At 51.0% G+C, this 25500-nt stretch overlaps 12 protein-coding genes across 12 annotated transcripts; 6 read left to right on the top strand and 6 right to left on the bottom strand.

Annotated features, from left to right (window-relative positions):
- Positions 1-1059: 1059 nt before the first annotated feature.
- Positions 1060-1675, bottom strand: N7496_011182 (RNA-binding protein LSM5; the record flags this gene model as incomplete). Its single annotated transcript, XM_056704095.1, has 6 exons — positions 1060-1095; positions 1148-1211; positions 1359-1386; positions 1447-1485; positions 1542-1598; positions 1651-1675. 6 exons carry the CDS (start codon positions 1673-1675, stop codon positions 1060-1062), a joined length of 249 nt encoding a protein of 82 aa, XP_056550055.1.
- Positions 1676-2041: 366 nt separating this feature from the next.
- On the top strand, positions 2042-5674 carry N7496_011181 (3'-5' exonuclease; the record flags this gene model as incomplete). The annotated part of the gene is made up of 3 exons (XM_056704094.1): positions 2042-2163; positions 2222-5409; positions 5472-5674. The coding sequence occupies 3 exons, from the start codon at positions 2042-2044 to the stop codon at positions 5672-5674; spliced, it is 3513 nt and encodes a 1170-aa protein (XP_056550054.1).
- Positions 5675-6446: 772 nt separating this feature from the next.
- Positions 6447-7586, bottom strand: pex10 (ubiquitin-protein ligase peroxin 10; the record flags this gene model as incomplete). Its single annotated transcript, XM_056704093.1, has 1 exon — positions 6447-7586. The coding sequence occupies one exon, from the start codon at positions 7584-7586 to the stop codon at positions 6447-6449; it is 1140 nt and encodes a 379-aa protein (XP_056550053.1).
- Positions 7587-8680: 1094 nt separating this feature from the next.
- On the top strand, positions 8681-10219 carry N7496_011179 (EXS domain-containing protein; the record flags this gene model as incomplete). The annotated part of the gene is made up of 4 exons (XM_056704092.1): positions 8681-8765; positions 8839-8888; positions 8969-9645; positions 9709-10219. The coding sequence occupies 4 exons, from the start codon at positions 8681-8683 to the stop codon at positions 10217-10219; spliced, it is 1323 nt and encodes a 440-aa protein (XP_056550052.1).
- A 1313-nt stretch (positions 10220-11532) lies between these two features.
- On the top strand, positions 11533-12948 carry N7496_011178 (CMGC/SRPK protein kinase variant 2; the record flags this gene model as incomplete). Its single annotated transcript, XM_056704091.1, is given in 4 exon segments — positions 11533-12087; positions 12172-12514; positions 12532-12833; positions 12889-12948. The coding sequence occupies 4 exon segments, from the start codon at positions 11533-11535 to the stop codon at positions 12946-12948; spliced, it is 1260 nt and encodes a 419-aa protein (XP_056550051.1).
- A 788-nt stretch (positions 12949-13736) lies between these two features.
- Positions 13737-14897, bottom strand: N7496_011177 (uncharacterized protein; the record flags this gene model as incomplete). Its single annotated transcript, XM_056704090.1, has 1 exon — positions 13737-14897. The coding sequence occupies one exon, from the start codon at positions 14895-14897 to the stop codon at positions 13737-13739; it is 1161 nt and encodes a 386-aa protein (XP_056550050.1).
- Positions 14898-15544: 647 nt separating this feature from the next.
- N7496_011176 (Ac45/VOA1 transmembrane domain-containing protein) lies at positions 15545-16654 on the bottom strand (the record flags this gene model as incomplete). The annotated part of the gene is made up of 5 exons (XM_056704089.1): positions 15545-15684; positions 15743-15985; positions 16033-16137; positions 16201-16499; positions 16560-16654. 5 exons carry the CDS (start codon positions 16652-16654, stop codon positions 15545-15547), a joined length of 882 nt encoding a protein of 293 aa, XP_056550049.1.
- Positions 16655-16879: 225 nt separating this feature from the next.
- On the top strand, positions 16880-17615 carry N7496_011175 (rRNA-processing protein RRP17; the record flags this gene model as incomplete). Its single annotated transcript, XM_056704088.1, has 2 exons — positions 16880-17065; positions 17133-17615. The coding sequence occupies 2 exons, from the start codon at positions 16880-16882 to the stop codon at positions 17613-17615; spliced, it is 669 nt and encodes a 222-aa protein (XP_056550048.1).
- Positions 17616-17982: 367 nt separating this feature from the next.
- On the bottom strand, positions 17983-18715 carry N7496_011174 (tropomyosin; the record flags this gene model as incomplete). Its single annotated transcript, XM_056704087.1, has 3 exons — positions 17983-18145; positions 18223-18527; positions 18698-18715. The coding sequence occupies 3 exons, from the start codon at positions 18713-18715 to the stop codon at positions 17983-17985; spliced, it is 486 nt and encodes a 161-aa protein (XP_056550047.1).
- A 510-nt stretch (positions 18716-19225) lies between these two features.
- N7496_011173 (uncharacterized protein) lies at positions 19226-20600 on the top strand (the record flags this gene model as incomplete). Its single annotated transcript, XM_056704086.1, has 3 exons — positions 19226-19454; positions 19522-19761; positions 19819-20600. The coding sequence occupies 3 exons, from the start codon at positions 19226-19228 to the stop codon at positions 20598-20600; spliced, it is 1251 nt and encodes a 416-aa protein (XP_056550046.1).
- A 616-nt stretch (positions 20601-21216) lies between these two features.
- N7496_011172 (putative cyclopropane-fatty-acyl-phospholipid synthase) lies at positions 21217-22998 on the top strand (the record flags this gene model as incomplete). The annotated part of the gene is made up of 4 exons (XM_056704085.1): positions 21217-21324; positions 21424-21910; positions 21976-22727; positions 22789-22998. 4 exons carry the CDS (start codon positions 21217-21219, stop codon positions 22996-22998), a joined length of 1557 nt encoding a protein of 518 aa, XP_056550045.1.
- Positions 22999-23794: 796 nt separating this feature from the next.
- Positions 23795-24901, bottom strand: N7496_011171 (RTA1 domain-containing protein; the record flags this gene model as incomplete). Its single annotated transcript, XM_056704084.1, has 4 exons — positions 23795-23948; positions 24011-24085; positions 24144-24633; positions 24703-24901. The coding sequence occupies 4 exons, from the start codon at positions 24899-24901 to the stop codon at positions 23795-23797; spliced, it is 918 nt and encodes a 305-aa protein (XP_056550044.1).
- Positions 24902-25500: the final 599 nt, after the last annotated feature.

Raw genomic sequence — 25500 nt, 5'->3', positions numbered from 1 at the left:
CCGGTACTAGACCGTAGATAACGATGTATAGAACCGGTTATAGCCGGCGATAAGCTGGACCGTAGTGCGCGGCTCGGCGAGAGTTTGTTCTTTAGTTAACTTAGTTCACGGAGTCAGGGTCGGGTCGGGTGGCGTCTGTTGCGTTTTGCGTTTTGCGTTTTGTGATTGAGGCTGGGCACATAGAGGGGTAAGGGAGTGGTTGGAGGGGACTGGTGTGCCTGCATTGAGACGTTGTGGTCTAGAAGCATTGGCGAACTTTGATGATAGGTGTCGGCTAGCTGTTCGCTTATGAGGGATTAGATTGAGATGTCAATTGAGTAATTGAGTTAGATGGGGCGCTGATGAATTCGTATAGTCGGGAGTGATGCTCTGATTTCAATGCATGATTGCTGCGTTTGCGGGGTGTGTTGGTCATTGTCGGCTCGTGAGGGATTTGAGCTTGAGATGTCAATTGACTAATTGAGTTGGTTAGGCGCCAATGGCTTAGTATAGTGCAGTACTCGAATCTGTCATCGCGTTGTGTGGCAGACCGCGGGGTAAGGGAAGCTGGCATAATTTCTGGGGGTTTCTCTGATTCTCTTTTGTATGTCCCTCGGGATGCGCAGGGCAATCTTGAAGATCTGGTCGATATTGGAGGAAGTGTCACTGGCATACGAGGCGTGAGTGCACTGAAGTATTACTCGAACTTGATATCTCCATGAGTGATATCTCTCAGTCATACCGCGAAGTGAGAGTCTGAAAAACGAGTGTCTCGGTGCGTTGCTAGGGGTTGAACCTCTTCTGCCATCTCGTCATCGAGAGACGCTCGTTGAAACCTTCACCATCTACGACACTGTCAGATCGTCGCTGACATATAGAGTGTGAATGCACAAAGGCCGGTATTTAAGCCCTGTACCCCCTAGCTTTCAATGTGTCGTGTACTGGGAAATTGGTATTTGGAAATGCTATGCCCAATATCAATGGGATCCATTCATTCTATAGAGGTTTTTCATGTCGTCGCATTCGGTATCATTAACGCAAAGCTTTCTTCTCATCATGTTTCCATTAACCTGCCCACGCTCATGCGCTTCCAGGGCCCTCTCCGCCAGGGATCAACTGTGTCGAATCGTTAGAGATTAGTCAGGGCCACAGCGGAGGAAATACATACCATGCAAATGTTGTTGCCGTTCAGGAGAAGCTTGGGAAGCTTGATCTGGGCACCGGTGTAGTCGCTAGAAGATCATTAGTCTCTAGCATACAGTTGTGGGGGTGGTTGGGTATCAAGAATGATCATGAACACAAAGTGGTCACTGCCAAGTCTTGACGTCCTTGACAGCCACGACGCGTCCTTGTAGATGAGGCGTAGAGATAGCACTCACAATTCAGTAACATCCTCCAGAACCATGTCTAGGGCCATGATCAGCATATCGTAACATACAAATGACCTAATAGAGAAGGGGTACTTACTGACGTAGTCGTCGAAGCCGAGGAGGGTGCCGGAGAACTCTTCAGTCCATGTTAGTACACCAAAATTCTTACACCCTTTGCAGACTGACACTCACCCTTGTCACCCTTCATGACAACCCAGATCCGGGAGCCAACACACTTGTCGATAAGCTCTATCGAAGGGTTAGCGGGGTCACACGGTGGGCAAGACCTTCGCGAACGCACCGAGGGGGAGAAGTTGGGAGGCCATTGTGTCTGGTATGTCGGGATTCTGGAATATCTGGAAAGTCTTTCTAGTTGTATTTTGTACGTCGTAAATGAGTTTCAGAGCGAGCAGGACGCGATATACAAAGCAGAGCTGCGATCTCTGGCCTCCAGGAACCTGGTTTTCTCCGGGCCGATAGACTAGTCCTGATTGGGTATAGTGCGGCGACCCCGGACAACAACTGGTTGAATGAGCAGTCCGCCTACAATCGGACCATTGTACATAACTCGCGGTTCTCACTTAGCGTTTCTTTCTCGAATTCAAGCTGGCTGAGTGGTTCGAGGAGTGTCGCATTCTTTGTCTCGCCAAGCTGGCTATCTCGTGGGCAGTGCACTATGCGCAGTACACAGCATGCGGGGATGGGCAACCCTACCAGCAGGTCTGAGGTACCCGTCCTTGGTCTCGACTGCTCATGGTGACTTGCCTGGACATGGAAGTCTTAGATTGGGGGTCTGTTGGCTCACATATCAGTGGTAGGCTCTCAATTCATTTACTATACTGCTTCAATATGTGATTGTTGACAATCCAAAGTCACGCCAGCTCCTCCCCCCACTCGCTTGATCGCCCTAAAGCCCCCAGAAACCGACTCTACCGTGTTCGCGGTCCACAAATCACCAGATGGGAGCCCAGAAGAGCCTTCTCTGGTACTCCTCGCGCGCAAATCATAATCATCGACGATGATGAAGAGGTAGAAGTGCCGCCTCCACCCCAAAACGGACTACGACGCGTGAATGCGCTCGGCGTTGTACATCAAAATATCAATGAATTGATCCGGACACGAGAAACTCGGTTGAAGGAACAGGCCAAAGAACGGGCAAAAACGCCTCTGGATCGCAAAAAACTCAAAGATATTAAAAAGAAGGCTCGAGTGCTTGAGGACCACTACAAACTGAGTGATGAATTCCTGCAACTGAAGTACGCCTACGTTGAGCATTGTCTGTCACAGTCTGCCAAAGCGATCGAAGAGGCCCAGTTCCAGTATGACAGTCTCGTCTCGACGTATGTTTCACATTTGGAAAACCGGGTTGAGCAGATACACCAAAACAGCCGGTATCTGGAGCACGAGTTTTGTGAAATTGCGTTCCGTCCTCTCGGCTTTTTGAGTAAGCAATTGTCAATATCGGCTCGCGAAATTGAGAGTTTGCAGGTTGCGGTATTTTCCCAATCGGTAGACATCTCGCAGCAGCTCATCAATGACCTCCGTGCCCTTCTTGACAGGGAGTATCTCAAGCCTCGGAAGTCTGCCAGGTCTCGAATCGATCGATTACTTGCCCATGCAGAGACTGCAGCGGGTCAATACAATGACTTGCAGGCCAAGGGTACCGCCGTAATCAATGGGCTCAACGCAATCTCGGCGCTTTTGCGGTCACTCATGTACCTGGATTCGCAGACAGGGTCCATTTACAAACCCTTGATAGAAGCGAATGATTCAATTGCTAATGAATTTGCTTTGAGCTCACACGAACATCGCTGGAGATGGCGCACGTCGAGGAGATTTGAAAATCCGCTTGGCGACGCATTCTTGCTCGAGTCTTCAAATCTCATCGAGTCGCGTGCGGTGGCCACAACAACGCTTTTACCGTCCAAAGTCGTATCAGCCGTTCTGTTCGATGATAAAGAGCATCGAAAAATCAAAGCAATTATGGCAAAGCAAGATCTCCGAGTTGCCGATCACATTCGAAAACCATATCTGCAGAAATGGAGAGGGCCAAAACCGAGCTGGTCCACTGAACTAAACAAGTACTGGCGGCAACTCGACGTGCTTGCGCCTTTTGAACTCCATCGCATGTACATCACGCAGCTCTCGAAAGAAGTGTTGAATCTGGTCCCGACAGTCCAGGGAGGGTTCGGACCCATGTGGGAAGGTCTTAATGATCACGATCGCAAAATAAACCAGGCTCATCTGAGCGACTGGTATACGAACTACAGGAAATCACAGAAAGATTTCCTACGAGAATTAGAGATGTACAGATACATCAACTGGTATCGGCTCGGGCTGGAGGAAAAATTGGCAAAGCTGGGTGTGCCGAACCCGATTCAAGCCCAGAAGCTATTCGTACCTAGCGAGCCACTGAGCCAAGATATGGGGCGCTTCAACCAATGGATTCACAAAATGGTAGAAATCCGTCAAGATGGTTGGATATCCGAGATGGCCTTCCGCATGATCAGGGAACCCAACGGCTTGGATACCTGGTTGGAAATGATGGATAGGTTCCGGAAAGAGGCTGCCGAAAGGAAATCCCAGATCCTGGACTTGGGCTCCGTGAGAGTCCGTCGGAGAGGAGTCTCGCAGAAGAAAGCCAAGGTCTCTCGTTTTGCCAAATCAAAGAAGAACTTACGGCGAAAGACTGCACGGAGTGTGCGCTCAAAACCTGCCTGGAAGCCTGCTTCCAAGCCTTCCGCGAAAGAGGCAACAAATTCTCACTGGAAGCTCAAGCTCAAGGATGAGCTCTCCCACGAGTCCCCAAAGCCCAACTCCTCGAAGATACCAGCAAATGAAAAGAAGTCTCGATCGCCACTACCTAAGTCGCCTTCGAATTCGCAAAAGATTTCATCCCCGCAGAAGCGACAAGCTGCTCGAAGCAAGCTCGCCCCCGCCGCTGTATGGGATTATCTGGGCCAAGCCAAGAAGTTCATACCTCAGCCAGCGCCTGTCGATGCGAAGACTCGGTTCCGTCAGGCAATGTCCATGAAAGATGAGACATGGTCCGATCGCACTACTGGCAAGCCCAAGACGATCAAGAGTACGGCTGGACGACCATCAACGCCAACGCCAAAACCGCTCTTTCCAGGTGGGAAGACCTCCGTTCTAAAACAGGGGCACCATCAAAAGTCGGAGAATGTCAAGCATGATGCATCCACAAAAGGAAAGCCTTCCCCTGCAAGAAAGCCCTTGAAGAGCCCTAAACGCAACTTCTGGGATCCAAATCCCGTTGCCAGTCCGGGTGGTCTGTTCCAGAGGTCAAAAGGAAGATCGTACAGCACAGGTTCCGCCGTGTCCAGCGACCATGCCCTGGATTGTAATCATCCTGTTTTGCCCGAATCTGCGCCTCATTTTGATGTTCGACCTACTCTCGACGCGGATCCTGAGCTCCCCATCTCCGCAGAAGACGCATATCACCTCGAGATTGAATCTACCTCGACCGAGGAGGCCCCACTGTTTTGGAGTCACAGTGACCAGCGAGCTCCCGATGGACAGAGGCCTATCGTGCACTACTGCAAATCCCTCGAGAGCACCGAGTCCGTCGTACAACACTTTCTCGACAGCAAGGTTGTTGGCTTCGATATGGAGTGGAAAGCACAGGCATCCGCCACGGACAGCATCCAGAATAATCTGTCGCTCATCCAGCTTGCAAACGAAGAGCGTATTGCCCTCTTCCAGATCGCTCTGTTCAAGCCCGCGCGCTCGCTGGAAGACTTTGTGGCACCATCTCTCAAGCGCATCATTGAGTCGCCTGATATTACCAAAGTCGGCGTCTCTATCAAGGCGGATTCAACCCGACTGCGGAAGTACCTCGGCGTCGAGGCTCGATCTATCTTTGAACTGAGCCATTTGTACAAATTGGTGAAATACGGCCAGACGCAGCCTAAACTTGTCAACAAGAGGAGTGTGAACCTAAGTGAACAGGTCGAAGAGCATTTGGGATTACCGCTTGAAAAAAGCGAGGACGTGCGTTGCGGCGATTGGGCGAGATCGTTGAACTATCGCCAGGTCCAATGTGAGTTCTTTTTTTTTAATATTGAAGTATCAATGATTCTGTTAACTAACAAGTTTTGCTAGACGCTGCCACAGATCCATATGCTTGCATCTGTCTGTTCAATATCATGGAGCAGAAGAGGCAAGCGATGAACCCTGTCCCACCTCGTCCCGCACATGCGGAACTCAACTTGCCCATTACTTGTCCCACCGGAGAAGCAGTGAACGTTGAGAATAGGAGTGTTGTCCCCGGTATAGTCGATGGAGATGTGGTTGACCGCTCATGAGATGATCCATCTCCAGATCTTTTCTTCTTTATTGTATGTGCGCGGCTTTGATACCAAAACATAGACAGCGGCATCTTCCTTCTATTTAGGACCGAGTTTCCTTGCATTGCTCTTTGAGCGCTTTTTTTTGGTTAGATATCCCAATATGCATTGGTTTTATGTCAAGATGAATCTTAATTTTGCTGTATACGTTGCTTCCGTCTAATGTCATGGTTACCTAGTGGGACGGGCCGATTTTCTTTTGTAGGGTAGACTGGAACCCGGGTACGTGTCATTGAATATATATTCTGGTTACCTTACACTTGGCCTCAACCTAGTGATAGGCACTAAACCCGGTACCTACCTAGACCTGCTCGATTTAACATTCTACTTCACAAAGTACCATCATCGGGCAAACACCCACTTGATGGATGCTAGGTATATCTTTACAGAATATACGGTGGTGCTACTCAGAAACCCAGCCCTTGACAAATCTTGTAGTAGCCGTGTAAAATATGTCCTCGTGAATTACAGGTGGTTCTTTAAGTTCCAAGTTTGCCCTGTTGAATCGCGATTTACAATGCTGCGCTTCTCTATGGAGAATATATTGGGATTTTCATTTTGCCTGGCCGTTTCAGCCAGTACATGGACACCGAGATGAAATGTAAAAGTAGATACAGGCTCTGTATTAATGAAAGAGAAAGTGGGGGTATATATTCATCCAAACCAAAGTATATACATCTAGTATGCAGAGTCGCGTATTGAAACAAGAGAAGGCTAACAACTCATAAGTCTACCCTCTCAACGGAAGTACTTTAGACAAAAGTACTTCCTGCCGACAAAGCGGACACTCGGGCTTTTCCCTCACCCAATCTCTCACACAAACCCAGCAGAATACATGTCCACAAGTCGTTACGCTGGGGTCCTTAAAGGCCTCCAAGCATAATGTACATTTCCGCTGCTGACCGTCCGGAATCCACGCCACCGCCCCGGGATCTTCATCAAGGTCGTACCGGGCAGTCGACGCGGGAAGGAGGGGTACTGTAAGGGGGTTCTGGATAGATGGGATAAGTGCCCCGCCTTCTGAGCGATTCTCACCAGCCCCCGAAGCCTCCTCTTGATCTTCGTTCATACTCGCTCCAATCTTGCGTACATGCAGGAACCCCTGCACGGCAATTTGTAGCACCATCAGTACGCCGAGCACCTCGTATCCAATACGCTGCTCATTCTCCTCAATCTTCTTGGTAAACACGTATCGCAGACGCCATATCCGCTTGGAAAGATGATAGTATGAGCCGGTGAAATAGAACGTCGCAATGCTGAGCGCATAGATCGGCGAGACGGAGGTAATCGAATCAAGGTGTTCGAGGATATACTGCTGGATACGAAGTTTCGTAAAGAACGGCTTCTGCTGTTTACTCGCCGTACTGGAAGGAGATTTATTGAAATTGAGCAGGCCTGCCTGCTGTGCCGCGCGGAGCTGTTGCTTTGCAATGCTGCGCTCCAGCTTGTTCCTCACGCGCTGCCGTAACGCGGGTAGCAATCGCTGTAGTGACCATGGCACTAGGATGCTGCTGAGAATGTATCCGACACGCCTAGTGATGGCGGGTAAGCGGAGGGTGTCATCTTCCAGCTGGACGAGGTCGCAGTATTCCTCGCCGAGGGTGCGGTTGCCGATGGCCGTGGTGAGGGAGAAGTAGAGGAGCTCGGTGAGGTGCTTGATAGCGTCGGAGTGGGTATGAGCGTAGCGGGCGCCGCGGAGAGCGCGAACGATGGATTGGGCTTGTTGGACTAGGCCGCCGGTGAGGAAGGCGTCTTTCTCGTGCGAGCGGATGATGTCTGGGGATGTCGCGAAGGGGTAGAAGTGTGAGGCGGATGAACCGACTGAGGCGTCGGGGGTGGCCATTGACAGATGGGGGTCGTCATCGGCCATGATGATTGGTATATGTGAGATATGCACAGGTAGATTGTCAAGTGCTGTCAGGATCAAGAATGGTGTATTGGGGGCAATGGGAGCATCTCCGGTGATGGACCCCGAGATGGCTTTCCCCACGGCGATGGGTGATGCTTCGGCTGATTCCCCGGACTGCCTCGGCTCAGGTCAGGTGACTCAAGACCGAGCGCGAAGATCACATGATACGTGACCTGTTTGAGCACCGCTTACATAATGGAAAATATAAAAATGTCTAAAAATAAAAGGCTTACATAATTCCATACTTCCCCTTGATCTTTGAAGCCACAAAGAAAGACCCTTCCAGCTCCAGTGGCTAATAAGGGTCATGATTTTAGATAATTTGGTGGCTCCATAGTGGTAACAAGTAAATAGCCAAATTGGGTCACTTGTTTCAATCGAGGGCACCAGGTGCTGGGCGCTGCGTAAGTGAGTGGGTGCAGGGATCACCATGATGCCATAGTGGATTCCACCAGGCGAGTAGCGAACGACGAGCACCAGCGAGAATGGTTTGAAAAGGCAGCCCCTGACCGTCGATCGCAAGAAGATCTTCAGTCTTTTTGTTAGGAATGAAATCGAATCAAGTTCGGGGACTGCTAATTATACAACTCTGCAGTTGTCCTCTAAACCTATGAGAGTCTAGTATTCCGCCAGTGCCGGACATCCTCTTTCCCCCTTTCACCCAATTAATCCAGTCCAACGCCTGGCCGCGGTGGAGTTCCAGACCTTCAAAGACCACTGAAGACCGGTCAAGACCCCTGGAAAAGTCCTGAAATTCCACATCTTCCCCCCCCACTGCCGAGTCCGTCCTGCAAGACCGCAGGGCGCGTAACTCCTGAAAGGGCCATCGTGCTTATTAAGTTATTGACGGAGCCTGAAAGCGGCCACTCCCAAAAGTTGCAACTCCAACTCCATTCTCCAGAGAAAATCCAGATCCTCACCCCTAGTCATTCCTTTTCTTTGCTCTGTTTTCCCCCACGGGGTGTATCTATCGTGTCCAGCCTTGTCCTCTCACCCCTCCATTCCACCCTCCCTCCTCCTCCACCTCCCCTCTTCCCCGATCGATCCATGGAATAATGGGGCCGGATCAACAGCCGCAAATAGATGGCTTTGGGTTGACCTTCCCATTCCCTATTCGGATCGCTACCCTCTTAGTTGCTGGTACGTGATCGGCTGCCTTGACTTGTCGTGGTTCTATACAAGCTTGAGCCGCAGTTGGCTAATTTAACGGCAGGGTTTTGGGGATGGGCGATCAACCTACACTTCCTGGCAAAGGCCAATATTGTACGTCGCAGGTCCCGGAACACCTCAAACCAGCTCGACATATCCCATTCAAAAACTAACTCGTGTTCCTCCTCTTCTAGGACGTCCCTGCACTTATCCGATACCCATCCTCCACTCAACGGCCACACCATGCCTCCGCCTATCGACTAGCCACCATCTTCACCATCCCACTCACCCTCTGGTTGATCGTCTTCTGGATCGTCACACACTGCCAATTTGAGCTAGTTGGGCGCTTCGACTATATCCCGCAGTCCGTCTTCATCATCCTCCTCTTGATCCTGATCTGGCCATTCAACCGGGCTTCCCGGGCAGGCCGCATCCGCCTCCTTCTGACACTGAAACGGGTCGCTATCGGAGGTCTTGCGGAGTCGCATGATGGCAAGTTTGGCGATGTTCTGTTGGCGGATGCCCTGACCAGTTATGCGCGGGTTTTGGGGGATCTTTATATCAGCTTCTGCATGTTCTTTACCGACGGACTGTCCGCGACCTCCAAGCCCAATCGTGCTTGCGGGAAGGACTTTATCGTGCCCATTATTATCGCAGTGCCGAGTGCGATCCGACTGCGCCAGTGTCTGACGGAATATGTGCGATCACGCCGTACAACCTCGCGCCGGGAATCGAGCAAGGGAAATCAGCACTTGGCCAACGCCTTGAAGTATTCCACCGCGTTCCCGGTCATTTACTTGACCGCCACACTCCGCAACTATAACCCGCTCGACTTCCACGGTTTCAGCGAGGTGACCATTATGCGTCTTTTGTAAGTCAGCTGTCTTTGCTGCGCCGCAATAACGGACCATTTTCTAATAGCTCTCCTTTTCAGGTTCATTTTCTCGTGCATCAATTCTGGTTACTCGTTCTGGTGGGACGTTGTGAAGGATTGGGACTTCACACTATTCTCCCCAAATCGCCTGGACCGTGATCATCCATACGGTCTGCGCCGACACCGCAACTTTTCTTCCGATCGGTTGTACCACTACGTCATAATCGCGGATCTTGCCCTCCGATTCTCATGGCTGTGGCGCGTGATCCCGGGTCTCACATGGCTTCCTGAAACCGAATCTGGCTTGTTCCTGCTTATGTTCCTAGAGGTCGCCCGTCGTTGGATGTGGGTCTTTTTCCGGGTTGAAGCCGAATGGAGTAAGTTCTACCTGTCTCACCTAGCCTGCAATGAGCCGTCTGCCAGCCAGATACGTCCCGGGCATTACAGCTTCGATTTCTTTGGGCCAATTGCTGACCACCTTTTTTCTTGTGCAACAGTTCGGAACACCCAAGGCCCCGGCCTAGACGATGTTCTGCTTGGCGACTTCAACCACAAGTTCGACGCAGATTAATCAGAAACCGCCACGCCATCCCGTGTGACGGGGCAAAATTTGCACTCTCTTTTCACTTTTTGAAGCGGTTCCGTTCAAACTCATCATCTTGGAACGAGTATGAGACACAGAATCTCAGTTCTCGACTCCTCAACAACATCCACTCTCTGGAAGCAACACATGATTCCCACGTCATCTTCGGATGTCTACCTACGTCAACCCATACAGTACAATTAGAACAGTTATAGATACGAGACCTTGATCTTTGGTTTTTCTCGGTGTAAGGAAAGTACATATCATTCACTTGTATGCTTATCTTTGTTTTCCACTCCCTTGATTGATTTGGGTGTTCCATCACTCCCCCTTTGACTGTGATTGAACTTGTCTTTTCTTCTGTCATTGTCTCGGTAATGTCTATGTTTGCACTGGCTTGCTCGAGGAGCTTGCATCAGTTTTGCAGAAAGTTGTGGAGCTACTCATACTCTTTTTTTAGCGCTTTCTTGTACATATTATGCCATTTTTTCACTTTGATCTGTCCGTTGGTCCCTGAAGGGATATTTTGGGAGTCTAATGATTGAGGTGACGAGTCTATACTCCCTGTAGTGTTGATTCCGTCCCCCACTGGAATGACTTTAGTTGGAGGTCAAACGAATGTCAATCGTCTTGTATACAGAATATCTTCTTACTTTCCGCGTGCTCGAGATATTAGCGTTGGGGGTTCACATGCTGCCTTGCCTTCCTAGTCTTACTAGTCAACTAGCAACTTACACATGTATCAATCAGTGCACACCCACTCCTTCATTAATCAAGAGTCCGAAAAGGAGAGCAGAGCAGTTACAGAGAAAAACAAGAAGAGCACAGAAGAAGTTAAAGCAAAAGATGCAATTGACAGTGTCCAGAATGACTCAATACGCGAGCTGTTTTGTCCAGGGGAAGCTAATATCAGTCACGTGATCAATATTGCCCTGAATTGTGTTGACTTCAATATGATAAAGCTCTATACGCAGAGGTTGCAGGAATTCCTTTTCGAGGAACTATAGGTCGCGAGGGTTTCCGAATCATGGGACTTTCCGTCGCCATATATCTCATCGTTCTGAGTGACGTCTCTATCGACATGTCATGCCCACCAGCACTCCATCAGCAATGGAGGTAAATCAAAGACAAAGAAACTCGCTTTACTTAAGTTCTTTGACCTAAGTAACCTTACCTACGCTGTTCTTTGAGATAATTATACTTCGTCATCTGACTTAGACACGAAGAATGGAACGTCCCATCTCAGACGGAAAAATAGGAAAACTTCAACGCTCTCCAATCCTCCCAAACACCCTCGAATCATGGCGTCTATCTTGGAATTGCTAAAGTGGGTTTTCCGCTGGGTGTTCCGAAGATTCTCACCATTCTCAAGATGCTCTTCACGACCGGCAAACCCTCCAAGCAGCAAGAGTAAATTCCGGCCAGCAGCATTGTGGAAAAACGCCGTCAGAGTGCATTCTGTGACATCTGTTTCGCCAACCCGCGAGACTCCAACCTCTGAGGTAACACCGGTATCAGAGTCATCCTCGTTGCCCGCTCCAGAACCAGCATCCCAAACGCCCGTTCCCGCTCCTGACCCTGATGCTGCGCTCGCAGCGTTAAGCAAAGGTCTAGGTGGAGAGGTCAAACTTGTCTGGGAACCGCAACCTTCAGAAATCGAAGCCATGATTAAAGCCGAACCCGCAATCCCGGGCTTTCCTATTGTACCATTCGACTGCTGGCTTGAGGAGGGAGTCTTCCCTCATTTCTTCAAGGGTGAATATTACCCAGTCGAAATTGGCGATATCTTGGCTGGTAACTTCCAGGTCTTGGGGAAACTCGGCTTCCTCGACAGTGTGGCTCACCAAGGCACTTCAGTGAGTAACGCACCACTTTACCATTTCGCCTCTATATATCTGACTTACATATGAGGTAGTGATCAATCTTACGTGGCCATGAAGGTATTCAAAAGCGGAGCATCAGGACAAGCGGAGCTTGAAAAGTATAAAAGGCTAGGGGAAGGAGACCTAGACCACCCAGGTTATGATCTAGTTTTCGAAGTTCTCTTCCAGGCCAAGCTTCCCCGGCCTGGGGGTTCTCATTTCGCTATTGGACTAGAGCCTATGTGGAGCAACATCTCAGTGTTGCAGAGTCACTGGCCCGATAACCGTCTCAGGCGAGGTCTGTTGCAGGGAACGTCGTGGAATGTGCTCACGGCGCTCGACTACGTACATACTGAAGGCAAGCTTATTCACACAGGCAAGCCTGAACATTTTACTGTGCGAAAACAAAATACACCCACACGTTTTTGTGGCGAATAGACATCAGAGCGGACAATATTCTCGTGTCAATCGCGGACCCCAGCATCCTCGAGCAGTTTGAGAAGGATGAGTGTGCTCATCCTTCGCCTCGAAAATTCTTAGCCGGAAGGGCTATCTACGAATCTCGGCCCTGGACGGAACCCAAAACGTATGGTGCACCCATGCTGACTGACTTCGGTGCGGCTGTTTCTGGAGAAGAGGTGCACAACCATGATGCCCAGCCGGACGCCTACAGATCACCCGAGGTGATGATAATGGCCGATTGGAGTTACCCTATCGACGTCTGGAACGTCGGATGCATGGTAAGTCGGACTCTTCACAATCCTTGTTATTTCTTCTTTTAACCATGATTTGCAGGCTTGGGATCTATCCCAGGAGCATGCTCTGTTCTCCGGCAAGGACCCCAAGGAACAATAACATCTGACCCGGGCACATCTGGCAGAGGTTATTGGGCTTTTGGGACCAGACCACCCCCGGCGGAGTTTATCAAGCGCGGAAAGAGAAGTTCCGAGTTCTTTGATGAGAATGGGGAGTTATTTTCTGTACTTGAAGGATTATTACTACTGGTGCCAACTGATTTATAGGAAAATGGAAAACCCATGTCGAGATTCCTAAACGGAGTCTGGGGGAAGAAGAGAGCTGGTTCGAGGGGGAGGATAAGGAACTCTTTATAGCATTTCTGAAAAAGATGCTACAGTGGCGCCCCGAGGACAGACAGACAGAAAAAGAAATCCTGACGGACCCTTGGCTCAATCGTGAGTGATGACCAAAGGGACTGTCCGAAATAATTTCTACACCGAAGCTCCAGGGTTGAGATTATAGTAATTGTTGACCATGCACATAGGGCTTTGGGCATTTTTGAATCAAGATTCCTTTGCTATTCAATAAAACGTGAAGTTGATGCATGGTGTAACGTGTACCTTGGTAAGCTTTTCATTTATCACTTTGCAATAGATATTTCGAGAAGATGAAATTATATTATCAGATCACAGCTCGCTCTTATGAACATGAAACGAGACCTAATGTAGATGAAAGTAAATACGAAACATAACAATGCACAAAGGGCCCAAAAGCTCCCGAAAACGCCAGCGCGTTAGAAGAAGGACAGTAATAAATGGAAATGACTGGAAAAATATGGCACAAAGAAACCAAAATAGATCGGGGTCAAAAAATGTGCAGCCTACATCATCCTAGTCATTCCCTAATCATCGCCGACCAGAGTCAGGTTGACGACCAAGACCGGACTCGGAATGACGGGGAGATGTATGGCTTTCGAACAGATCCTCCAAGTATGCACTCGGCGCGCGACCCTGCGGCGCTTGGTTGAGATTTAGCGAGCTGGTGGAAGCGCCAAGATGCGAGTGGCGTGTATGCGGCATCTCGGGGTAGCTACCGACCGCTGGCAATGAAGGGGAAGAACCTGCATGGAATCCAGTGGGCGAGGACAGACCAGCAGTGGGAGAATAAATGTTTGTTTGCGAGGCGTTTGCATCCCTTACCGGCGTGGAGGTACCGGCGGCAGCATAGTACCCGGCGGGCAGGTAACTCGAACCACGGTTACCCGCATTATTGAGACTATGATGCGATCCGGCACCGCCAGCCGTCGGCGAGAAGAACAACCCGCTGTTCGTGCTGGGGACCCGCTGCGAGGGCTTGTAGCTTGCGCGGGTGGCTGCGCCGAGCTTATCGAGGGATACATCGTTGCCCGGTGCCGAGGAGTAGACACCGTGAGAGCGCTTCCTGCCGCCGCCACGTCGCGAGAGTCGCTTCTTATCGGAGGTTTGTGCTAGGGCTGCGCGCCGCACTGAGCGGTTGACAGACCATGCGACCATGCCGCGCCAGGCGAGAACCGCCAGCCCGATCAGGCCCAGGATTGCACCAACGGCGATGAACACCGTGCCCTCGGGGACATTTGTGGTTTGCATGTACGGCGCATTTGCGGTAGGGGGGACGGTTACGACCGCGCCGGATGTGGAGGTTGAAGACGAGGAGATTGAGTCCGTTGTTGTGGAAACGGACGAAGTTGTTGATGTGCTGTCGCTGGAGGTAGAAGAGGTTGAGGAAGACGAGGAGGAAGTCGTTGTTGTAGACGACATGGTTGTAGATGTCGTAGACGTAGAGGAAGTCGTGCTAGAGGTGGACTTGGATGTCGACGTCGATGAAGAGGAGGACGAAGTGCTCGCGCTAGAGGTGCTATCAGTGGTGGAGGGATCAGCGGTGGTCTGGGCGGCATCCGTTGTAGCGGAAGTCGTCTTCGCATCGTCCGCCGGGCTCGCAACCACACGAGCAGCAATGGCCAGCAGCACCACCAAGAGGAAGATGAATGACGGCTGGGGCTTCCCGAGCCCGCGCCGTGAGAGTCTCATCGTGTTCTCGTTTTTCTTACCCACTTGTCCAATATGTAAAATGAATCGGGGGGTTCTCCACAGCGGGTCAGCCGGGGTAGTTGGTGATCAGCAGCGAGGGTGTAGAGACAAAGAAATCAGTAAAGTCGATATCGGTGAACTGCTGAGAGCTGGTCTCGAGTGGAGGGTTCAATAATTGGGTTGCAATCTCTTCCAGCGCACGGAATGCCTGATCAATGCCGTTCCCCTGACAGAATCTGGGGGGACTCCACACTTTTGACAGATTCCGACTCAGAAATGCACCATTGAAATCGCCAAGTAAAACGAGTGACTGTCTCCCAACAGGAAGCAACGAGTGTTTGAGGGGTTTGAGAGGGGGAAAAGGGTCGTCTGGTGTAAGCGAGAACACGAAGGAGACCAAAACGACGCCAGGTTACTGCGCTAAATTAAGTGCCTGAAGCCTGAGGCCCGAGCCGGCTTGAGGGGATGTCACATGATGATGGCTTGAATTCTACCAGAAAATCGCAGTGTGATGTATCATACAAAAATACGAAAAGAATCGTGCCCTTGATCCCGAAAAAGAACGCAAATAACTCAATTGTAGCATGCATTGAGCAAGGTATGGCCCCGTTCTCGAGACCTGCCACCCAAACAGTGCTCGTCCCAAGTTACTGCTGCTTCTTCTGCACAGCAGTAGAAGTATCCTTCTCAAAGGCAGCGTAAGGCACCTGGAGACTGCTTACGGCGCTGATGGCAATATACAGGATGATCAGGCACAGGAAAGAGGCCATGAATCCCATGAAAAGGCCTGTCAAGGAGTTAGCATAGGACGAAGGGAACGCGCATCACAGGGCGGGGTCACAAACCTGGGGTAAAGAATTGGTATTCGTCAAACAGAGAAGTATTGCGATCGGACTCGGAGGCGCTAGAGTAGGAAGAATCGGAGGAGTAGTCGCGCTTAAGTTCCATGCGGACGGAGTCCGGATAGGCTTCCTCGGTCTCGTAGACCATGGAATCGGTCTCGGGGAACTCCCTCGGCGAGGTAATATAGAGAAGAGTATACTTGGAGGAAGAAGGAATTCGCTCAATGATGTCGGCGATCAGACCATCTAGAAACGTTAGGCGAGGACCTCGACAACGATCAAGCTCCACGTACCATTGCTGGAGAGCTGGTCGGCACGGTCCGATCCCAGCGAAAGCATAGGGAACTCGACATCGATGATTCGAGGACCCGACTCAAAGTATGATGGGTATGATCCAGCTAGATATAATCGTTAGTCCTAGTTTCCAAGCTCCACCCGCAGCCGGGGCCGTAGCAACTCACAGGCGCCGTCGATGGCGGTAGTCTGAGCCTGGCACTTCTCCTCCAGTAGATCCTTGATTTGCTTAACCTCCAAAAGACCCGCCACTTCATTGACGCTCATCTTCGATCGGATAGCCTTATCCTTGCCCAACATCTTCGCGCCGAGGCGGGGTGCAGACTTGCGGGTCGCAAAGTCCGAGCTATGCACACCAGGCTGGTTGACAAGAACATAGTATTCTGACGGGCAAGAGCCGAGAGCGGATGAAAGATCACCGAACAGCGAGGCGCTGGTCTTGATGTTCGCGGAGTTCGCTAGGATCCTACATGCAGGAGGAGCTGGTTAGCTGGCCATAGTTTCAAGATGGACTCAAGCCACGTACTCGGAGGTCGATGCGAGGAAGAATGGAGAAGTATCACGGAAGGCATCGACTGCAGCTGCCCCGAGGGCAAGCAGCCCAAACCTGCTCAGATGCATTGTGTGTTGTGGAGGAGTTGCTGGGTTGGAGGATGATGATGATGCCAACGGGAGGTCCGACTTGGCCTCGGAGGCGGTCGCCCAGAGTCCGGGCCCGCTGCGGCGTCTGAGCTTTGGACTTTCTACTTTTTTTTTCTGGTTCGACAGAACCACATTCCACAATCAGGCACTGGCTGTCTGTTGAACAGTTTTATTCTGCTTTTTACTCAAAGTCCTTTTCACAAGATGGGTCCAAACTTCAAACGTCGCAAGATCGGCAAGATCGAAAAGGTCGAAGAAGTCAGTTTCGACCCAGCCGCTCGCGAAGAATTCTTGACTGGATTCCGGAAGCGCAAGCAGCAGCGTATCAAGCATGCGCAAGAGATCGCGATTAAGAGGGCAAAGGAAGAGAAGCGACAGGATCGCCAAAAGGTATGGGTTGCATTTTGTCAGGTTTCAGTCCTCCAGGGCACTCGCATAACTAATCCGCCTTGTCTAGCTTCGCGAAGAGCGAGCGGCAGAGTTCAACCGAGCGATGGAAGAGCACAAATTACAGCTGAAGCGTCTCAAGGAGGAGGATACCAGCGACAATGGCGACTCGGACGCCGAAGAAGAGAGCGACGACGAGTGGGAAGGCATTGAGGAACCGCCTGCGGTGGACTACGAAGCCGAATACATCGACGAAGACAAGTACACTACGGTCACCGTGGAAGAGATAGACAATTCTCGAGAGGGTCTACGCAAGTCGATTCTAGGAGAAGACTTGGAGGAGGTGGAGAAGGCCAAGGCCAAAGCAGAAGAAGCGGCGAAGCAGAAGGCAGAGGAAGAAGCCAAGGCCGCCAAAAAGAGGAAATTCACGACCGACAAGCCCAAGAAGAAGAAGAAGCAGTTCCGGTACGAAAGCAAGCAAGATCGCAAAGTTGCCGCGGCCAAGCAGCGCTTGTCAAAGGCAAAGAAAGCCAAGGCCCGGAGGGAGAAATGAGACGATGTTCAATCTTAAAAACGCGAGGAAGTGCATGTCGCAGGGGAGCGATCTACATGTACATGTGTTATACCATCTAGGAACTACTTGGGAGCCCCGAAAATCTTGGCGCTTAATCAGATCTATGATTTCACGAGACCAACGCTGGCGATAGAAGAACGGTTAATTAATTTGCAAGACAAAAACGGGCACCATAGTTCCACATCACATATGAGCTATTGGGGACGCGGTCTCCAACAGCATGGTAGGGGAAGTAACGCAAACTGGTTACAAAATTGAAACAAGCAGACAATTGGAAAGGGAAGTAGCCTGCATCCAACCCCAAAGTCTCCCGACACCCCTACACCGATACCCTGAGTCTGCCAATTTAGACGTTGCTGATGGAGACCTCGAGCTCGTGGAGATCCTTCTGCAACTCGGCGTGCTTCTTGGCCATCTCCTCGTACTTGGCCTCCCACTGGTCACGCTCCGTCTCGAGGGCCTGCACCTTGCGCTCGTAGTGGCCGGCCTTGACGTCGGTCTGGCGGAGCCTATGGAAGCGAGTATGTTAGCAAGATTTGTCGATGGAAAAATGTGGCTAGGTGGATGCCAGGAAGATGAGCCATACTTCTCGTTTGTTTCCCGGAGAGTCTTGTCGTTCTCCTCAGCCTCTTCCTCGAGGAGCTGCACGCGACGCTGGAGGGCCTCGTTCTGGGTATCGTGCTGGGCGCTCTGGTTGGCGGCATCCTTGGCATCCTTGACGGAAGACTCGAGCTTCTCAACCTCCTCCTCAAGGAGCTGGTTGCGGTGGTTGAGGGATGTGATCTCCTGCTCCTTGGACAGGTTCTCCTGCTCCAGGGTCTTGACCTTGGTCTTGAGCTCCTCAACCTGCTCGTGGGCCTCGTCAGCCTCCAGACGGAGGGCGTTCATACGCTAGCAATAACACCATTAGTATCATGTCTGGTCAGATGAGCAGGCGGATGTAAGATGGTATGCATAGGCATGGCATGCACGGCGAGGGGCAGGCCGAAAGGGTAAAAGAGACAGCTTGTCCGAGCTACCCCGCCAAAACAGGGGGGGGGGGGGGTGGTAGGCAGACATACCTCCTTGATCTTGTCCATGATGGGATGATTGAAAGAAGAGGGGGTTTATGTAGAGTAATATGTATGAAGAAAAGTAATAAGGCTTTCGCTCAGCGAGCCAGAGTGGGATGGAGGGGATGGATTAGGCCGTGGGGGAGTTTGGAGTTTGGGTAAGGGGAGGAATAATTGCTGACTATCGGTGTACTGAATACCCGCCAAGCGGTGACCAGAGCCGCCGACCGCAAAGTACCGGGTACTTTTTTGTTGTACTGGCTAGTCAGCTTTAGGTGCCTTCACTGCGGCCACGGTACCTGCCGTGTTACCGTGTACCGTACACAACCAGCCCCGCCAGCCTCCTGCCCCCAATCACATGGCTCCGATCTCCACGTCTCCACGGGCAACCGCCTCGACAACACTCTAGACTCGTTCGGATCATACGAGCTCCACGACTTGACGCCTCACAAAGATTACACTCACCGTTCTTTGTCTGCTACCGCCAGAATCGATTTCCTGTCTGTGCATGCGCAACAATCACCTGTACTCGCCACCATGCTGGCTCTTCGCGACCAGGAGAACCTGGTAAACACCCACCAGACTGCCGCCGCAGCGAAGCCCTTGAATCAGGGTATCAACAAAATACCACCGAAGACTCCAGGCAAATCAGTGCCGCTCAACGACGAGAATAACCCTCGGGCTTTTGGAAAGGGGACTATTAAGGGCAATAAGAGTCGTCAGGAGAATGGAAAGCCGGCATTGAACGCGTTCGTGACGCCTGGTGGTACGCGAGCTCCTTTGGGTCAAGATACGCGAAGCTTTCGAGTGGGACTAATGGATAGCTTGTATAGAGACGAAGCACCGTGCTGTCCTGGGCAACAAGACTACAAACCTTAAGACCAATGCATTCAAGACTCCCGGTCCATTCGCAGGAACATCCAAGCCCGAGAAGACAAACAACCGACGAACCTCGACTGTGCAGAGAATCAAGAAGGCAGCTCCCGTCACCCAACAGGCCCAGACCAAAGTCTATACCGAGGCTGCCCATGATGATGTGCCGGACATTGAATACATGCCACCAAAGGCTACAGGTATGGACGAGGATATTATGCTAAAGCAATTGGTGGTAGCTTGCTGACAGCTCCTAGCTCTCTCGGATGAGCCCGATGATGTCACATACGATACCACATTCCCTCAATTCAAACCCCAGAACCGTGCTCTTGGGCTGGAGAGTGTCTATGGGAAGCAGGAAATCGGCAGCGATGGCTTGACTAAGAGACAGCGCAAGTTCCAGGAGGACTCTGTCAAGTGCGACAACATGATCAATGAGACAATCATGAAACAGTTGGACAGCATTGGCTTCACCGAGCACACTGAAGATGTGGTAGCCAAGGCCCCGAAGCCACGCCTGCAATCCATCCACCGCAGGACTCCTTCTACCAGCGTACGCCCTTCTCGTCAAGTTCCTACCATTCGATCTCGTGAGGCCGCCGCAGCGCTTGCAGCCCCGAGACCCAGCTCAGCACCCAGCCGAGCCGTCGCCGTCCCCAAGTCCCGAGTTGCCTCTGCTGCATCTGTGTTGATGCCTCAGAAGAGAACGCGAACGCCGACCAATCCCTCTTCCATGCGCAGCACTGCTGCCGCGGCCACTTCCAACACCACCGTCGGATACTCCAAGGGTCGCAGTGTCTCGTCGACTCTCCGCGAGACTGCCTCCGCACAGAAAGCCGCGCACTCGGAGGCATTGCTATCTCCCGAGACCTATATGCAGCTCTACGGCAAGCCACCACTGGATTCTGAGATGTGGATCCGTTGCAAGGCTGCTGGCTGCTTTGACAGCGAAGAGAGTGCCAGCTATCGGGAACTCGAGGAACGGCTCCCGACCTTTGAGGAGGATGAAGAGGCGGACAACTTCCAGCTTACGCTGTGATCAGCTTGCCTCACAACTGCCATGTCACATTATTATATTGGAATTATGAACTCTCATTGAATCCGGGATCGATTCCTTCTGTCTATTATCGTTGTTTACCTTTTATCTTTGGGGCTGGGTTTGGTTGGATATGACATCAATACCGGGGGGTGCAATTGGAGAAATGGGTTGGTCAGGAGAATTATTATTGGCGTATCATATGGAAATGAATGTCTTCTTCAGTCGGCACTTTTTTTCAACCGCGGATCACACTGTTTCAGGAATCCCCACTCCTTGTGAAGATCGCTCCCAAGCCAAGGCCAGGTAAGCGCGGACAACACGAGCCCATGATGCGGAATTGCACGCAATATTCTCATAGCAGGTAGAGAGAAACTCACCTTTACCTATTTTTTATGACAAAGAAATTTTATTAGCCTTCATAAATAACTTTCGTACTAAACGTGTCTTCTCGTAGATCCAGACCGTGTTAGATGCCGCGTCGGCTCCGCCGCCACGGAGCACAGGCACAGGCACAGGCACACCTCCACTTCACCGCCCCCCCAACTGCCATCATATTATTTACTCCCTGGACTCTCCTTTTCAACTCTCCATCCCTCTCAATTCACCCCTCGCCGCCATGACGACCCGACACCCGGAGTCCACCGAGGACTTCGAGTTCATTCAGACTCCGGAAGCTCCCCAGCAGTCCAAGCCCGCCTTCGATTGCGGTGTTCCGACCACGCTGGTAAGTTATTGAGCTAGCGCCCGAGCTCCCACTTAGCTCCCCCTCTCCCTACCCCGAAAGTGCTCCCGAGACCAACGTAGCTAAATCAATTGTCTCTAGTACCCGGCCATTAAGAATGCTCCCGTTCCCGCCGACTCGCCCGGTAGCGACAGCTTCTCCAATGGCTTGATGATCTTCCTGGTCATCGTGGTGCCTTGGTACCTGGCCCGCCAGGTTGGCGGTGGCTTCTACACCACCATCTTCTTTGCTATCTTCACCACTGTCCCCGTTCTCATGGCCTTCTGGACCGTCTCTTCCTCCATCTCCCCCCGCAAGACCGAGAAGGCCAAGTACTGCGGCCGCCCCGTCGAGTACTACCTGAACTTCCACAGCGAGCATGACCGTGCCACCTACCGTGGCAAGAGCAAGATCCCTATGGAGGTCTTCTACGAGAAGTACTTCAACGGTGAGGTCGACTTTAAGGGTGATGCCCTGGAGGCTCTCGAGTACCGTCACGATTGGGCCAACTTCAAGTTCACCATGGGTCTCTTCAAGCACTTCCTCTTCGGCTTCATCCCTGAGATGTTGCTGCACACTCGTTCCCAGGGTATGTCGTACAACCTCAGGTTCCCTTCAATTGCATCAATGATGTACTGACTTTGCAATATTCAGACGAGGAGCAGGTCCGTGACCACTACGACCGCGGTGACGACTTCTACGCTTGGTTCCTTGGCCCCCGCATGATCTACACTTCCGGTATCATCAGCGACATCAACAAGGAAGAGACTCTGGAGGAGCTGCAGGACAACAAGCTGGCCGTCGTCTGTGAGAAGATCGGCATCCAGCCCGGTGATAAGATGCTCGACCTTGGCTGTGGCTGGGGTACTCTCGCTAAGTTCGCCTCCGTTCACTACGGTGCCCAGGTTACTGGTATCACTCTTGGTCGTAACCAGACTGCCTGGGGTAACAATGGTCTCCGCAAGGCTGGCATTGAGGAGTCTCAGAGCCGCATCGTCTGCTCCGACTACCGTGATTCTCCCCGCGTTGAAGGTGGCTACCAGAAGATTACCTGCCTGGAGATGGCCGAGCACGTCGGTGTCCGCCACTTCTCTACTTTCTTGTCTCAGGTCTACGACATGCTCGATGACGATGGTGTCTTCTTCCTGCAGATCGCTGGTCTCCGCAAGTCTTGGCAGTACGAGGACCTCATCTGGGGTCTGTTCATGAACAAGTACATTTTCCCCGGTGCCGATGCCTCTACTCCTCTCGGCTTCGTCGTTGACCGCCTTGAGGGTGCCGGCTTCGAGATCAAGGCTGTTGACACCATCGGTGTCCACTACTCTGCCACCCTCTGGCGCTGGTACCGGAACTGGATGGGCAACAAGGACAAGGTTGAAGCCAAGTACGGCAAGAGATGGTTCCGCGTAAGTTTACTTCGTTTCACTTTGGTCTATAGGCCTACCATTCACTAACTTTCCTTCATAGATCTGGGAGTACTTCCTTGCTTCTTCCACCATCACCTCCCGCCAGGGTGGTGCCACTTGCTGGCAGCTCACCCTTGTCAAGAACATCAACTCTACCCACCGCGTTGATGGTATCAAGACCCAGTTCGGTCTTACCGGTGCCCGCGAGGCCGCCATCGAGCGTGCCAACGGCACCCTCCCCAAGGCCCACGTCATCAAGAAGGACCTGTAAAGGCCTGACCCGGTTGGCATCTCTTTCCCTCCGAGCTTCAACCCTCTCCCGATGGATCACTGGAGCCGCGAGGGGACTAGATGTATCGGAAATGATGCGGTGTGCCCTAGGAATTACACAGCCCGGCTGTGAAAATAAAACTTATCAGGTCACGACCGCTACGAGTATGATTGGAAGTGAATAGATCGACGAACAAAAGCGTTGAAGACGGATGGTCGTGATTGGAGGTGGTTGAGCTGGATCTATCCCGATATGTGATATATGCTTATGCCCCGGCGGCGGCCTATATCTGGTCTGGATTAGATACGTATGTCATGTCTTTCCTTGTATCGATTAGGATATGAAATGTTATGGAATTGTCATAGAACTTAGCCTGTGTTGATTTTCTCAAAACATGCAGAAATGATGACATCTCATGTATGGAAGACATGCGCGACTAGGTTTATCCGTAGACCTTAGGTAGAAGCTCACAACCTATGGAAGCAACTCATTGGTATCTGCTCTCTGGATCCAGACTCGGATACCAATCTCGTTTGACTTCCCTATCTAGTTCTACAATTCATTTGATAAGACCGATCCAAAATATGTGAACGCATTCTATTATTAGTCTAATTCTCCACTCCACAAAACAGCCTCCAAGGAAATATTTGATCATCAATCATATAATCAACGCAGCAAGGCAAATGCAAAACGAATTAAAAAAAAGGGAAAGGGACAAAATGCGGTTAAATTAACATTGAACAAATGCGGAAACCAATCTCATGTTCAACCCTGTGTGAACGGGACTCCGTCACATCTATGCCATACTCTGGCTGCTGTGAGTGTACTCGGTCTTTTGCTCGAGCAGAACGGAATCCTCAACAGTCGACTTGGGTGAGTCTCCGCGCATCTGCTCAAAGCAGTACCCTGGGTGTGCGATACACAGGACGACCACGGCGACGGCACACATCCTATATATCATTATGTTAGTATATCCTCCAGTCTTCGAAGATATTCTAGGGTGTAAACGTACGCAGACTCGAAAATGATGAAACCGACTTCATCTTGCATAATCTTGTTCCTCCAACCTCCAGCCATCTCCGCAATACTATAAATCTTGTTAGTATCAAAAGAACAAACTCCAGAAGTCAAGCAAGCTGTCTTACCGATACACACAACGAGCAAAAGTAGTCACAAACGAAACCACAATCCCAACATAGAAAAACCAAAACCGCCGACTCTCCCAAACCTTCTGAGCCTCTGCAGAAAGTTGATACTTGGGAGTACTCCTGACCCGAAGGAAGAATAGTACCGAAAGAGTACCGAAAACTGTAAGTGTGGCAACCTGCCAAACGATTCCAGCCATCATAACGTTACTTCCAACCGCACTGCCATGGTTGGTCTTAGCAGTAGCGGCGAGACCACCACCGGCACCTTGCAGGGAGAGCGAGATAAGATCGCATGTCACGAAGATATAGGGGTACCATTTTGCTTTCAGGGGTGAGAATTTGGCTCCTAGGACGTTCACTTCGTGTTTCAGTGTCAGGTATATGGCTGCAGACCAGAAGGCCGGGGCCATGGTCAATGTGCAGATTTGCGTTTCGAAGCCAGCGTCCGAGTAGGCGTTTTTGTGGAGCATTATGCGGCCAATGTAGCCTGAAAGAAGGATGTCGGATTAGTTTGTCAATTCATTTTGATATGGACGTTTGTGCGTGCTATACTCACCGATGACTTCAGAAACGGCTCCGAGGATAACGGCGATACCAAAGGACCACATGCGCCATTTGACCATCTGGACGAGTTGCACCAAAGCGCAGAGTCCGAAGATGATAGCGAATGCATAACTTGCTGCGATATTGGGGGCATAGCCATAGATAGACCCTGATACAGGGCAGTCCGGGGTAACGTCTGTACAATTGGACATATTTGCGGAAAGTCTTTTGATTGTCAAGGTAGGTCTTGAAAGTTAAACTTGTTGACTGCTGTGCTCTCCTGGTTATAGAAGAGGTGAAAGGATTCGATTTATAGTTCGTATTCGGTCTAATTTTGCTTCAGGCCTTGGAAATTTTTACCATTCGACTCAGCCCTTCTATAATTCAGCTATACGCGAGAACGGATAAATTCTAACGCCACAATACTGAGCCAAGATCTACTAAAGATGTTGAAGCCATAAAACGGAAATTGGGGGCGGCGCTGATTGAGTTATCGGCCGTAGGGCTAGTTCATACGAACTGTTGAGTTTGCAAGCTAGTCATCCCACTAGTGAAAAAGGAGGAGGTAAGCAATTCCTAGCCTGCTCTAGAAAAGTTAGCATCAAGCTTCTCAAGTACCGTGTCTCAGCGTATAGATCTTGGCCATCTACCTAGGGTCCTGATCGGCGGTAGTGCTGACTCAGATAGCCTTACGGCCGTATGGCCGTAGCGCGACAACCTTATCTCCATCCACACTACTAGTGGGCCACGCTATATGCGTCAATGCCCAAAGTAGATACGGCCGAGAGGGGTTTATTATTGCAAAGCCAAC

This window comes from Penicillium cataractarum, assembly GCF_028827025.1.
Source record: "Penicillium cataractarum strain IBT 29864 chromosome Unknown utg000009l, whole genome shotgun sequence".
Lineage (NCBI taxonomy): Eukaryota > Fungi > Ascomycota > Eurotiomycetes > Eurotiales > Aspergillaceae > Penicillium > Penicillium cataractarum.
This window is presented reverse-complemented; position numbering and strand designations above follow the sequence as displayed.